The sequence below is a fragment of the Alosa pseudoharengus genome, unplaced genomic scaffold (genome assembly GCF_046254945.1).
Source record: "Alosa pseudoharengus isolate Yale_2024_CS ecotype anadromous, Long Island Sound unplaced genomic scaffold, YU_APseudo_1.1 YU_APseudo_1.1_scf_17, whole genome shotgun sequence".
Classification (NCBI taxonomy): domain Eukaryota; kingdom Metazoa; phylum Chordata; class Actinopteri; order Clupeiformes; family Clupeidae; genus Alosa; species Alosa pseudoharengus.
The window spans coordinates 27,156,848-27,172,330 of NW_027468640.1; the positions used below are offsets into that span (position 1 = coordinate 27,156,848).

A 15,483-nucleotide genomic window follows, 5' to 3' on the forward strand; every position below is an offset into this window, starting at 1 on the left:
ATGTAAGTGCCTGTAAAATCCCAGCGATCAAATCTTAGAAATTAGTTGTTCAAAATCAAAAAAAAAAGAAAGCATCATGAAATAATCTTTAAATGAATAAATTAAATTATTTAGGGAAGTAAGTGGATCCCAAATAACAACTTGTTTTGCTTTATATAGCTCTTTATCAAGGCACCCAAAGCACTTTTTTAGTGAATGGGGGATACTTCACTAACCACCACCAGTATGTAGCACCCACCTGAGTGAGGCACGGCAGCCATTATGCACCTGAATGCTCAACACACACACCATCTTGAAAGAACCAGCTAATAACACTGGTGATTAGCATGACTGGGGAAGCAGGTCAAATGATACATATACTGCAATATAGGCTGCCGACAAACCCTTCGGACGCACTTCTTTAGTGCTGTTTTCATTTATCTCTACACCAATGAGGTCCTCGAATTGGCTGTTAGATGTGCTCTATGCAAATGCAGACCACTGATAACATGACCCAAACCAAACAGTATAAGTAGTTGTTCCAGACCATTGATTATACACTCTTCTGCATCTAAGTAACCGGATAGGAGAGACAGAATGTGGATTGTTTTTTTGGTGTTACTACTGGGTAAGTGAGTTTTCCCTGTTCAACATTTTATCTCACTATCTGGATTACTGAACAGAAAAAGTTGGGACGTTGTGTAAAATGTAAATAAAAACAGAATGTGATAATATACAAATCTTGTAAACCCATATTTAGCATCAAAAAAGACAGACAACATGAAATGTTGAAAATGAAAATTTGATCTGGTTCGGAACTGAGGAGACCATTTGCTAGAGTTTTGAGAATGAATTACTCCTCGATATAGATTTCAATCGCTCAACAGTATGGGGTATTCTTAGTCATGTTTTTCATTCCATTATGCACCTAATTTGACAAATCTGGACTGTAGATAGGCCATTTTAGCATCTGGACTCTTCCTCTGTGGAGAAATACTATACTATAAATACTATATGTGCAGAATTCAATTTGGCATTGTTTTCTTGAAATATTCAAGGTCTTTCCCAGAAAAGATGTTGCCTGGATGGCAGTATATGTTGCTCAAAATCTACATAATTCAGAATTGATTGTGCTTTGCCAAATGTGCAAGATGCCCATGCTGTAGGCACTAATGCTCCTCCACACCGTCATAGATGTTGGGTTTCGAACTGAGCACTAAAACAAGTTGGATAGGTTGGATACTTAGATAGGCCCTCTACTCTTTAGCCCTGATGAGTCCATGCTTTACAAAAAAATTGGCAAATTTTGATTGGTCTAACCACAGGACCTTTTTCCATGTTGCTTCAGTCCATTTGAAACAAGCTCAGGCCCAGATAAGACAGTGGTATTTTGTGTATCATGCCTCAATACAAATTTGGCTGTTACAATTTTGGCTGCAGTTTTTGAATTGAGTATCAAACTGTGCACATAGATAATAATAATAATAATGCGCATGTGGTGATATAGCCTAGTGGTGCATATAGCGATCATATTATTCTCTGGTTCCTGCCCCTATTTTATACAGTCTATGTTTCAGCCTTGCCCTTTACTTCAGATATGCCAGTGTGGAAAAACCACTCTCACAGAGGTATAGTTGGAAAGGGTAAAAGACACCTTACAGCACTCTTTCTCATGAGTGGCTGTCCTTTACCGAGGTGAAGTTAGTTTGATATTTGATATTCGGATATTCGACAGATATTAATTTTTTTTTATGCAGCCGGTTTCACCCCGTGTTTGCAGACAATGTACAAACAGATGACCTGTCTACTTGCTCCCAGCCAACCTACTTAGGGACCGTCTATAAAGTACCTTCTGAATTACCTTCATAGTCTTTTTTGTTAATAGCTTTGACATTATGTGACCTAGTGACTCCAAAATACAGTGTGCTTACAGTAAGCGCTTTCAGATATACGTGTAAGACCGGAGGTTCTGCCGATGTTAAACGGTGGGGTATATCTGAACGACATAACCGGTCATGTGGAAGTCCGAATTCACCCGGTGTTTATACTACTCCCCCCCTAGTATTTCCTCCGGACATTATGTAAATGTGCTGTGTCTGAATGAAGCGTAGAACATGCGGTTAAGATCACACCTAGTGAGAGGGCGTGTTGGTGATGTTTCTTTCGTGCGTTGGTGACGTTTCTTTCGATCTGACTTAAATGCCAGTGTTATGATGGAGTGGCAGAATGCTGTCCAGAAAATCTCCGACCTGGAAAGATGCAGACATCAAGGAGCTACTGTCCATGAGGGCATACAACATTTTGATAGAACACATGAAGGGAACGGCAAGAGACGTTGTAGCCTACAACTGCATGGCAAGGCCAAACGAATTCAAAAGACTGAATCACCAAGCAGAAGGCGCTGAAAAGGCAGTAGCCTACAGCGACGTATTTAATAAATTGTTAGCCAACACGGTTTTCTGTTCATTGATACCTCGCAGAGCTCGCTGATATTTGTTGAGCATATATGCCTAGAGAAAATGAAAACGAAGAAAAGCCAACTTTGTTACAAGCTCCTTACGTAAAAGCAATAGACACATGGGGAGAGGATGCTTTTGGAAAAAATAAACCATGAAAAAACGAACAACTTCACTGTTATGTTAGTATTTTGTTTATTGCTTAAAACGTTGTATGATGATGGCCTTGCAGTCTTGAGTTAGCCTACTGAATTGGCTGGTAGCCTACCATAAAGTGTGTGCATGCTCTCTCTCCAAGCAAACCAGATGTGGGGTTCTATAGCCAAGTAATTCTGGTACATAACGTTGAAAACAGATAAATGTTTTTATTCGAAGCACACATACAAATACTATTTGCTTACTTGACTAGCCTACTTCAAGTATTAGCCTACGCACAATAGATTTGTCTTCTTTAGCCCACATAATGCATAGGCTACACAAAAAAAGGAGTCTGTTTCTTATATGAAATAATGGAAGTAAATTAAAGAAAACTATTCTGCATTGGTTTGGAGTCACTAGGTCATATGGCTTGGGAGGTATTGGAAAAAAAGGAGTGTTTTTCTATGAAATAATGTATTTTCTTTAAAAAATTAATAGAAAATACAGCGTGCATACAGTCGCCATAAAAAGAGGTGTGTCTGATGAGTCCCATATAGGATAACTATTCTGTATTGATTTGGAGTCCCCAGGTCACATGACTTGGGAGGTATTGAAAAAAAGGAGACCTTATGGGAAATAATGTATTTTCTTTCAAATATTCATATAAAATACAGTGTGCATACAGTGACTATAAAAAGAGGTGTGTCTGTGAGTCCCATATAGGATAACTATTCTGCATTGGTTTGGAGTCACTAGGTCACATGATGTCAAAGCTATTGACAAAAAAGACTATGAAGGTCATTCAAAAGGTACTTGACGGTCCCTAAGTAGGTCGACTGGGAGCAAGTAGACAGGTCATCTGTTTGTACATTGTCTGCAAACACGGGGTGAAACCGGCTGCATTAAAAAAAATTGAATATCTGTCGAATATCCGAATATCAAATATCAAACTAACTTCACCTCGGTCTGTCCTTTGACATCACGCAAAATCTGTTGCATATATCCCAATTATCACCACATATTTGTTCAGAAATTCTAAAACAACGATGTTAAAAATAACATTTGCTAAATGAACCTTAAATTTTTCAGTAGCCATAGGTGTGTAGATTTGAACAAAATCTGGTTTGGTTCTTAACGGGAGCATTTACTGCCTGAAATATCCTATTTTGTTTACCACGCTCGGAGTTATAGTGCTGGCCTTATGGGTTGCCTATTTACGCCGTTTCAACGGCACATGAACGGTTAGACCGTCATGAAATAAAAATTCCACTGGAGCTCCAAGCGATTGTGTAGGCAGCCTTACAACACAGTGTTGAATATCCCTACTCATCTCTACTCCTAGAGACCCTGCCTCTCTGGGATGCTCTTTGTCATACCCAATTGTGTTGCCAGTTATCCTAATTAGTTGTGAAACATTCCTCCTTTTGTTTTCTTTATCATTACAGGACTTTTCCAGCATTTTGTCACCCCCGTCCCAACTTTTTTTGAAATGTTGCTGGTATCAAATTCAAAATGAACATATATTTTTTCCATGAAATAGTCAAATTTGTCATTTTCAACATTTGATATGTTGTCTGTATCCTTTATGCAACTAAATATGAGTTTGAAAGATTGGCAGATTATTACATTCTGTATTTATTCACATTTTACACAACGTCCCAACTTTTTCTGTTTTGGGGTTGTATATTTACAATAATCAATTATCCTGGATTTGGCTGAGTTTTCCCTAAAATTAGAAAGTACAAAAGAAACAGCCAATCTTTGCCAAGTCAGATAGCATCTGTAGACTTTCAGAGTAGAGCTAAACATTGCTTGGTGACCAACACCCTTTACCAATCGTACCCACCTGTACGTCTAGATAAAAAGCTGCGGTGACATGTTTGTTGAGTAGGCCTAATCTTGTTGTCATGGTTGTGCCATAGCCACAGCTAAACATCAGAAATTAAAGAATTTGCCATTTTGAATGTTCAACTGATGGATTTACAACTGTCACTGTGAGGGCGAAAAGTTCCTCTTAGGCTGCACAGTGTAAATCATTTTCCTGGAATTTCTTCCTGGAAACACACATGCAAAATGTGCAATGCCTGAAGGTCCTATTTGCATTTGACCATTTCCTCAAAGAACAGCACATTTGAAAGGATGATTTTATAGATAGATAGATACTTTTATGTCATGCCAGGTTGTCAGTTTTCTTTTGTCGTTTTTTTTGGAAAAACGTTTTTAAAACTAACTTAAGTTAACTAAACATGAGAACGCCATGAAGCTCATTGCTTATCAACCAGAATGGTGTTGTCAGTTTTACATTAGCCTGCAGTGCCCATTCAAACATGCCATTCCTGTAGAAAACCCATAGCCCAATTACATGCCCGCAGGTATGCCTGCTTTAAAAATAGAATGATTGGGAAAAAACATAATTCCAGTTAAGCATTCAATAATGAATACTGAATATTATATTAGCCTAATGTGCAGTATGCAAAATTTAGCCATGGCTGCATGTGACATTTTTACAGATCAAAATGACATAAACCTAACAGCTGTTTTCAGTTAAGGCTATGTTTATTGTTAAGCTTATTGAATAACTTCCTGATAGAGAAGACAAACCATTTTGTGGAATGATGCATCATCTCTTGAAATTTGCAACAATATGACTCAACAATCTCAACAATCAAAGGTAGCCTTTAAGTGACATCACACTCTGTTGTCCGTAGCTGATCGAAATGACATGAGCCTAAAGCTGTGATGTAAGGCATATGTTTAGCCTATTGAATAACTTAATGATATAGAAGACAAACCATTTTGTAGAAAGATGCATCAATCATCATCATCGATCAGATCATGATAGGCCTACATAGGCTACCCTTTTAGTCTAAGTGCAATAACTCAGTCTGAAGCACCCATCGTTAGCAAAGCTTAGCATCTCTGGTGGGCAGTCCAATCTCCCAAAAGTGACAAAAGAACTCAAGCATTGTTTCTTTTTAGCCTACATGTTGTGACTAGTAGAATCACAATGTGTACCAATTATATTGTAAAATGCAACACAGCGATTTTCTAATACACCCTTGGAACTATCTCATTCAGGGGATACACTGCTATGGCAGCTTTTCAGGTGCAAATCACACAATTAGTGCTTCGCCTGAATGAGCACATAGTTCCAAGTTTATATGGTTAGAAAAAGCGAGGCTATCTCTCATTTTACATTGCATCTGTAACCTATATGTTGCAACTATACAAGTCACAACATATAAATGGGAATATGCTGGAGTTTATTTGTCACTTTTGGGTGCTATACGCTGGATCTCAATATGCTAATGGTGGGAGCTTCAGGCTGAGTTACTGCACGCACAGAGAAAAGAAGGCTATTCATAATGTTATCTAACTCTGGGGGAGACAGTGAATAAACCAATTTCCCAAAATGTTGGCGTGTTCCTTTAAATACGGGACCATTAGCCTATCACTTGTTTCAATTTGGGACTTTGCAGTTGGAATTGTCGTTTGTTTATTCAAAGTCTCAAGTCCAAAGTAGCCTGGGGCCTCATTTATAAAGCGTTCTTACGCATTTGATTTTAGACCGTGCGTACGCTCAAATCCATGCCAACGCTCAGATTTATAAAAAACGTCTTTGACGTGGAAAAGTGCTTATCTCCACGTCAGGTTCAAACTTGACGTACGACCACTTCCTTGTGGTAATGCGGGGGTACTGCAAGTAATCTGAGGTCTAAGTGCGATGCATTTTCAAAATTTCAAGACAAACGATCTCATGTCTTTCTTTGCCATATGCATGATCAATATCAGAAGATTTTTAAAGACGTTTTTGGACGCAGCTTAATGTTTCATGGTTTGGCATGGTTTGGCATAAAACTGCTAATGAGAACTATAGCCCACTTAAGAAAGTGAAAAAACGTATAGCTTACTTATTTCATAATATCTAAAAAACACCAAGACCTACGATAGAATGATTGAAACATTCTTACAGGTGATCTAGTATATTTGGTGTTCTCACCAATCTAATATTGACCATCAAATGTCCACTCGCCCTCGTTTAGGAGAGGAAAAGTACATTTGTGCCAGGGATGTAGTGGTAAAATAAGAGGTTGGTGAACTATGAATTCTGCAATCTCGGTGAGGTGGACTGCGCCATGCGGTATCGGATTTTTTTAAAAGGCATTCAGAACATGTTTGATAATGGTGGAGGTTAATGTACAGTATTGGGAATATAGGATAGTATTGGATAATACAGTTTTGAATGTTAAAAGTGAATAAACTCTTTTGAGAGGTGGATAAACTAAGAGGTGGGTAGGCCTAAACTGTATTTCTGAAATTGCAGAGGTGGATAAACTGCGTTTACTCGCGTTTAGCCTCCACTACATCCTAATTTGCGCTCATAGGCCTATTCCCAGCTCCATAACAGAAAGGTAATATTTGAATGTAAGCTATACAATGTAGGCTATAGATATTTTATATCATATATAGCCTACACAACCAAGGGACGGAAGTTATCCTCTGAAAGCAGGGCATCTTCATATTTAGTGTTGCGTCGGAGTTGCGTAAAGAGGTGCAGAGCTCGCACCTGTTTGCTTTTTTTGACTGGCAGTGCCCAAGATCAGATGACAATACGTGAGTTGGATAATGTAGGCTAAAATATAAAGGTAGGCTTAAAGCAAACAATAAAGGACAATGTTTAAGCCATTGGACATTATTGAAAGAAAACGATAGCAAAGATATGCAGAATTAATTAATAATGACCGGCGAACTAGGCTACTTTTTCAGCAAAAACATAGCCTATCCTAAAAGAAACGTTAAGCCTACATGACATATCACGCTTATAATGTAGTCATCTGTTTTGTAGGCTAAATCAGCATATTACCCTGGGTCATATTGGAAACGTACAGTAGCCTACTGTAGGCTACCATAACGTAGGCTATAGGATTATGCTGTAGGCCTAGAGGTCTTTCCTTCATAAGGTAGGCCTACCCAATTTTTTTTTTTACAAAGTAGGCCTAAACATAATAAATGTTGATTATTCACATTACTGCAAGCAAAAGGAATGAAAGCAAGCAATGGACATGGATGTATACGATCTCTTTCCAGAAAGCTTTGCTGGAAAAAAACATAATTAGTTAAGCTATTCGAACGACGCATATAGGCTAGTTAACATCAGATGGCATAGGCTAGGCCTATACTAATGTTTTTAATATATAATTTTACATAGGCTACAGCTTTTAGGCCATTGATTTCATTAAAACATATGCTAATGATATTGATGAGGGGGTGTTTACAAGGCGGAGACCTAAAACCATCCTGCTGCGCACAAGTTGACGTTCATTTGTGATTTATAATGGGCACATCTGGAAGGGTGGCCTACGCACGTTTTTTTGTGCGTACGTTCGTTTTCTCTGAATCACACTACGATCATTTCAGAAATTACCTAAGATCAAATGAAGGATGATTTCTACGCAACACTTTTATAAATGAGGCCCCTGGTCTATTTGAAGTGTCAGATTATTGCACATCATTTTTAATAATTTTAAAACAGCCACTGCATATGTTTGTTGGTATGTTGTTGCAAAAATCTGCAGAATCATTTTATGTAAGCAAACTGCATACAGAGAACCTTTATTGTTTTTCTCAGACATGCTCATCATCCAGACATCTTGCATCTTGACCCGTACTGTGCCCTGATTCAGTGCTGGCAAAACTCCACTTACCATCTCTGTCTCTGGTCCTGTGGCTACAGTAGAGCAGAGAAACCCAATGTGTGCTTCTTTTACCGATATATTTAACAATATATTTTACATTACTTATTCAAATGACTCAAACTTGGCACTGCAATTACTCGTGTCCGTAGCAAGACATCTAACACGTTTGAAATCAATCGGACACGGTTTGAGAGATGCGAATAACAGACAAACAGACAGACGTATCATTTATAGATAGATGGTGTCCAATGGTGCTTCACAATTTCTTACCAGGCTACACCTAATAAAGTTAATAATTGTTATTTGTTTTAATATAATTTTAATTTGTTTTAATTAATAATTCAATAATTTCATGGAGGTAAATAAGTTATTAGCAATTAACGCTCTGAAAAGATGCAGTGTTGCATGTCTATCAGAACATGGACACATAACTTTGAGTTGTCCTACCTTGCTTTTCATCCCTACTAGTGTCTCTGGGCAGGGCAGAGCGTGAGTATTTCTTACAGCCCAATGCCTCCAGCTGGGAATCCGCTCGGCAGCACTGCCAGGTGTGCTACAGGGAGATGGCCACCATCACGACCGAAGACGCACACCTCCTGCTGGAACAAATGGACAACCGCAGCAGAGCTGCCTGGGTGGGTTTGCGGAGGCTGCTCAACGAAACCGTGGCGCCGTTGTCCAACACCACAAACAGCACGAAGTCCCAGCGCCCTGAGTCCCAGTGGTTCAGTGGCACACCTCCGTGGGTCCAGTTCTCCAATGGCACCAATGACACCGATGGCACCATTGACGTCAACTCCACGTGGTTCAGCTTCTTTGAGGGAAAACTTCCGTGGTCCCGCTGGTCCAATGGTGATCCTGTGACCATCCAGAACTGGTATCCAGGTCGTCCTGTTCCAAAGCCCAAGCCGAAACCAATCAAGTGTGAGCTTAACACCCATTTCATTTCAACGACTTCTACACCCAGCTATTCCACATATTCCACAGCAGATGGGATTTCCACAGTGAATGGGAATTCTACAGCGGATGGGAATTCTACGATGGATGGGAATTCCACAGTGGACAGCAATTCTACGTTTGGAATGACAAATCAGACATCCACGTGTCCCCAGCTGGAGAAACTTCTTAAATGTATAGAAGATCCAGAAGCAAAGGATGCTCTGTCCAGATCTCTCACAACACCAAGTTTATATCAGACCTCCTGGAATGCCACCATTTCTCCAAACAGCACTATGTCAGACATCAACACTACCGTCACGACCCCCAATCCAAATGTGACAAACTCAAACACTAACAACACAACTTTTACTGATAGCATCACAAACACAACCATGTCACACATCAACACTACTGCCACGACCCCCAATCCAAATGTGACAAACTCAAACACTAACAATGCAACCTTTACTGGTACCATCACAAACAGTACTTTGGCTCTAAGTACTAGTGCCGCAACCAGTACATCGGCTCCAAGTACTATCTCAACTAGTGTCGCTCCCGCTAGTACTATTCCACCTCCTACCATTGCCCCATGTCCCGATCTCACTGACAGCCGTGAGGAAGACCTTAATAAGTTTATTGAGGATGCTTGCTTGGTATTGCTGAGCTTTGGGTTGTGGTGGGAAAGGGCTTGTTCTGAAGTCTTACCTTACATCTGTTATGATGGTAAGTGCATTTATATTTATCTTACATAAATGTCCAGTCTCATAACATTCTCCTCATTGTAATGTTTCGTAAACATACAGCGTGTAGTTTTGTAGTTATATTTATTGTGACATGAGTGTCAAATGCATGACCTGCTGATTGGCGCTCTGCGTTTAGCCGTGCCACAGAATTTTCCACTAATCTCTCTTGCTCATCTCTCTCTGTATGCAGATCGTTTCTATGGGAAAGTAATGGTGCATAACATCACATACGTCAGTGCGGCAGTGCAATGGTTGAAGGCACCTGGAGAAATCTCTGGCTACAGGGTGGAGGTGAAAAGTCAAGAGCATTATTGGACTCAAGACGTGCTAACCTCAGCCCTGACCACAGAGTTTACTAACTTGACTTCTGGTACAAAGTACATGGTCTATGTCTTTCCAATCAAGTGTGGTAGGGATCTTAATCCCCAAACAGACTACTTCTACAGCCGTAAGTGGAAGTTCTTATTTGATTGGCACTGATAGGTGTTCAATTGTGAGTAACATGAGACCTGTTGACACCATTTTGGGTTGAGGGGTTAGAGAGAGGTCAAACTGTGATTAAAATCTATGTAACCAAAAAATATTTTCATCAACACACAATATATCTTACCTAAATGAATTTTCTACAATGTGTGGCCTTATACCCTTTGTGATACTACACAAATAGTTATTTATTGTGTTTTATTCTGTGTTTCTCTCTCAGAGCCAGACCAGATTCAGAATCTCAGTCTTTCAGACATTCAAGAGACCTCAGTCAACTTAACTTGGAGTCCACCCCCAGGTGGAATTGACTTCTACCGGCTGTGTGTGTATGACACATCCAACTTTGTTAACTGTACAAATGTCACCATAAGCCAGCACACTGTTAAGTACCTGATTGCAGGTGGAGAATATACCGTCGAGGTCAGTGCAGAGGTGGCCGACGAGTCCATACCAGGTCGACGCTTTAATAAAAGTTTCTTCACTAGTAAGTGCAGCTCTCCGATCATCTCATATCATCTGCTTCTCTCAGAGTGACAAATACTCTGTCCAGGAAACAAGGCTTTTAGAAGGGCAGAATAAATCAGCAAATAAAAGGGCATGAGCATAGAGAACCAGGATTTATATGACCTTGTGTTTTGTTTGCTAATATTACTGGTCACTCTCACCTCAGAGGATACCACATAGGCACATGGAAATGAGCAGTCAGGATGGTGCTGGCTATCTTTCAGAGCTATTGTGGACACTAATGATAGTCACTGTCTTTGAGTGATATAAATGTTTTTTTACAACATGACAATGTCTAGCAAATTGTTTTTTTGTTTGTTTGTTTTTCTGCATAGGACCAAACAAAGTGAAGAATCTGCAAGTTAAGGATCCTTCAACCAATACCTTCAAGGTGGTTTGGGAAAAACCAGAGGGAAATGCCAATAGATACCGTGTCCTTGTGCAGAATGGATCTGTCCTCTTTAATGAGACCACCAACAGCTTCACATTTACTGCCACAGGACTTGTGCCTGGCAGTGAGTTCGATATTACTGTGTGGGCACAAGTCAATGAATCCTGGGAGGGAAAACCTGTAACCATTCAAGGCTTCACGAGTAAGTCCCTTTTCAGTGAATGAAAAGTCAAAAGATAAAGAAATAATGAAATCTTCACAGTCAATCTTTCTCTTTGTGTAACTAATGATGCCCCTAGTCAACCTCTCTAAACCTCTTCAAGGCTGATATGATAGCCAATGCTGGATTGGATGCTAGGGCTGCACAATTATTGCAATCGCAATATGAACCAACTCAATTACCTAATCACAAACGCTATACAAATAATCGTGCACAGTTCATTTTGTCACATTTATGACTATATCAATGTCATCCTCCTTGACTGTGCCACTTCACTTCTAAGTCTAAACCTCTTCAAGGCTGATAGCCAACACTGGATTGGATGCACTGATGATCTGGGCCAGATCAGAGCCACATCAGGGCCAAAATGAGCTGCTATCAGAGTTACCCAGTCAAACTTGTCAAACCCTGTGAAGCTGGTCGTGTAAGCTTAAGTGAAGCAAGCAACCATATAAGAAATGGAGGAGATTTAACCAAATACAGACTCTTGGCAGATTTGTCCAATATTCTGTTTACTGTGCTCTGCACCTAATACGCTCTTAGTGTGCACAAATTGGCTCTAATTTGGACATCCTACATCTGTCATTTTAATTTTGGCCCCATTTCTTTGTAGTGGAACGGAGTAAAGCCATGCCTGTGCTTTTGCAGTCATTGAATTTGCCCTGCTGATTGATGCATAAAATTATGGTAACCCTTTTAAAAATGTATGTCTCTCTCCATATATTTGTAGAGCCAGGCCCTGTCCGTGACCTGAAAATGGATACAACCGCAAATGAAATTACCGTTACATGGACAAACCCAGTAGGGGGCCATACGAATTTCAGCGTGTTACTATTGGACCCTGATGGCACGGACGTTGAAGAACAATTAACACCTAATACTACTGTGAAATTCAGTAAATTGAAAGCGGGTGCACAGTACATGGTAGAAGTCAAAGTGATTGGACTTGGAAAACTACAAAGTGATATTACAAATAAAAGCGATTATACCTGTAAGTGTAATACCAAAAGCAGTGCATATCTTCATATGTTTGAAGAACACTATATCCACCATTTTAATGAATTTTCATAAATATATTTTTTACATTTTGTTTTCCAAGTAATTTCAGTAGAACTGTAATTGGGTATTGTTATTTGATTCATCTTTACTCAATCAAAACACCACCACTGTGATTTAATTGATTTTAACTGAAATACACAATTAAATACTTTTTAATGTTTTTAAAAACGGAGATATAGCGTTTTGGAACCAAACTCTTCATTTACTGACATATACAGAGCTTTCTTGCACATTTTCAGTGCAAGATACAGTTCATAACCAATACCAAAATGTTTAGATTGAACAGATTATTTTGCAATTTGGTCATGCTGTGACCAGCCTGTTGTGTTCTCTATTGCAGTGCCCAATGAACCAAAGGATCTCAAAATGTTCCCAAATGGTACTACTCAAATCAATCTGACATGGAAGGTACCGGACGATTCTGATGGTGTGACAATAAAGTATGATGTGGTATGCATGACCAAGTTTTGGGGGTACGATGTGAAAAAACAAGTTGAAGACACCAATACCACTCTGACAGACTTAAGGCCTGGAACAACATATGGGTGTAATGTTAGTGTTTTTGCTGGAAAACGGAGCAGTAAACCGATATACAATGAAGCCAAGACAGGTAATTGGTTTTGTGATTATTTGCACAACAATCACTAAGAAATATTTAAATGTATTATTTAATTTATGTATTATTTAAATTTTATATTTTATTATTTAACACAATATTTGAATATCTTTTGATTTTGCTCACTTTAGCTTTTACTGTATTTGGCTTTATATACCCGATACTTGTTTACTTTCTTTTTGCTGAATAGAATTTTGTATCTCTCTCTCTCTCCCCCTTGTCTTCCTCCTCCTGATGTGACTATTTGTGGTTCACAGTCGCAAATAAGAGGAACATCACTCTCACAATGCTGTGCAAATCCAGTGAGCCGCTGGGCTGTACCATGCAAAATGCCCAGGCCAACCTTTTAAAAGCGGTGAGTGGCATGGATAGCATTGACGAACAGCTTGTTGCTTTTCTAGTTTTAGACATGCAAAAACACTACCAACAGATATGAACAGGCACAAGAGACGACTCTATAACTGCTGGGGTGAAGCAACACCAAACTGATCAATACTGTGTGTTTTTGTTCTTACAGTTGAAGGCTAATTTCAGTTCGAAGCTGGACGGAATTTTCTGGGATCTTAATTGGAAAAATTGAACTTAAATGTAATGGATGGTAATGATTGGATATTACACAAATTATGCACATACTTACAACGAAAGATTTATGATCTCTTGAATTTTTGCCTTCATCCACACATTAATTCAGCGACTTTATGACATTGACTGTAGGCCTACACAGGCAGCATATTTTCCTGGATCTCACTCTTGCATTACTAACCTTCATGGATGTAAATAGCCTACTATGGCCATGTTGTGTTTTTCTATATTACTATTTAATATATTACTTTTAACTCTCCTTCAGTGGCAGACAGACATTCAGGGGTTTTTGCATTTTATGTTTTTGCATGTGCAGTAGGCCTATCTTTGAAGTATAGATATTTTATATTTGTTAAGGGTGTATTGTCTGGAATCTTCAGATTAGTTCATACGTTTCTGTAGCCTATTGTAAACTATTTTGAGATAGGCCTTAGGCTACTGATTTTTTTTATTTCCATGAGCTTTGAGATGTAATCATCAAGATTAAAAGAACAAAAAAATAAATATTTAACTTTATGTGTAGCCTAAAGAATCTAAAATATTAAAGTTTCACTATTTGAAATCAATTTGAACTTTTCCACAATGTTTTTTGAGATGCACCTGTTACTGTAGGTCTGTTGGGGCTAATTATAGACATAAGTATGGTCACCAGAATCAATAGAAATTATCCCAAAGCCATTCCACTAACTTTTCCATGTGGACCCGGGATATATTTTTGTCTTAAAAACTTCTTTATAATGAAACAGTATGGTAGGCCTAAATAATACAATGGATAAATGTGAACGTATAGAATACAATAGAATAGAATACAATATCTTTATTTGTCATTGTAACAGATACAACTTAATTAAGTGCATTCCTTGTCAAGTGCAACAAGCAGGGATGGATTACTGCACGGGCCTACTGGGCCCAGGCCCAGGGGGTCAGGGGGCCCTGAAGCCCAAGCCTTTGCATGGAATCATTGCCTCAATATCAACAAATCAGGATGTAGGCTATGAATCTGATTGAATTTAGTATTGGCCATCCCCAAAATGCACCAGAATACAGGAAATCACATCAAACAAATTAAAAATGTTCTGGGGGAGTTCTCCCAACCCCCCCCCTCCCACATATACGACAATAAGTGGGGGGCCCTTAATACATCTGGGCCCAGGGGCCCGAAAGTTCATAATCCACCCATGGCAACAAGACATCTATTGAGGTAGTATATTCATAAATAAATACATAAAAAAGAGAATGGTACTGCTACATATGTACACTGCTCAAAAAATTAAAAGAACACTGAAAACACATCAGATCTCAATGGGGAAAAAACTAATGCTGGATATCTATACTGAGGTACTGAGGTGGGGTAAAGGATGCCACATTATTTTTTGGTAATGAAAATGATCAACCTACAGAGGGCTGAATTCAAAGACCCCCACGAAAATTAATGAAAAAAGTGAAAAAATCATGCAACAAGCAAGTCCATTTTGCCTAAATTTCATTGCAGCAACTCAAAATGGTACTCAGTAGTTCGTATGGACCCCACATCCTTGACAATGAGACGGCGGATGGTGTCCTGGGGGTCTGCTCTCAGACACGGCCACTCCTTGACAGTCTGTGGTGCAACCTGCCGGTGTTGGATGGACCAAAACACAATGTCCAAGAGGTTTTCTACTGGATTTAAGTCAG

The 15,483-nt window shown here is 39.1% G+C and overlaps 1 protein-coding gene across 1 annotated transcript; it reads left to right on the top strand.

Moving 5' to 3' along the window:
* Positions 1 to 463: 463 nt before the first annotated feature.
* On the top strand, positions 464 to 14,351 carry LOC143128071 (tenascin-R). The gene is made up of 9 exons (XM_076289750.1): positions 464 to 607; positions 8,738 to 9,934; positions 10,145 to 10,402; positions 10,658 to 10,921; positions 11,277 to 11,534; positions 12,283 to 12,543; positions 12,952 to 13,221; positions 13,485 to 13,582; positions 13,745 to 14,351. Exons 1-9 carry the CDS (start codon positions 577 to 579, stop codon positions 13,805 to 13,807), a joined length of 2,700 nt encoding a protein of 899 aa, XP_076145865.1. The 5' UTR covers positions 464 to 576; the 3' UTR covers positions 13,808 to 14,351.
* The last annotated feature ends 1,132 nt before the right edge of the window (positions 14,352 to 15,483 follow it).

Bases quoted from the DNA above. Each gene is read 5' to 3' on its own strand.
- LOC143128071 (XM_076289750.1), top strand. From the start codon at position 577: ATGTGGATTGTTTTTTTGGTGTTACTACTGG. The intron at 10,403-10,657 runs GTAAGTGGAAGT...TTTCTCTCTCAG, and splicing joins AACAGACTACTTCTACAGCC to AGCCAGACCAGATTCAGAAT. The intron at 12,544-12,951 runs GTAAGTGTAATA...TCTCTATTGCAG, and splicing joins AAATAAAAGCGATTATACCT to TGCCCAATGAACCAAAGGAT.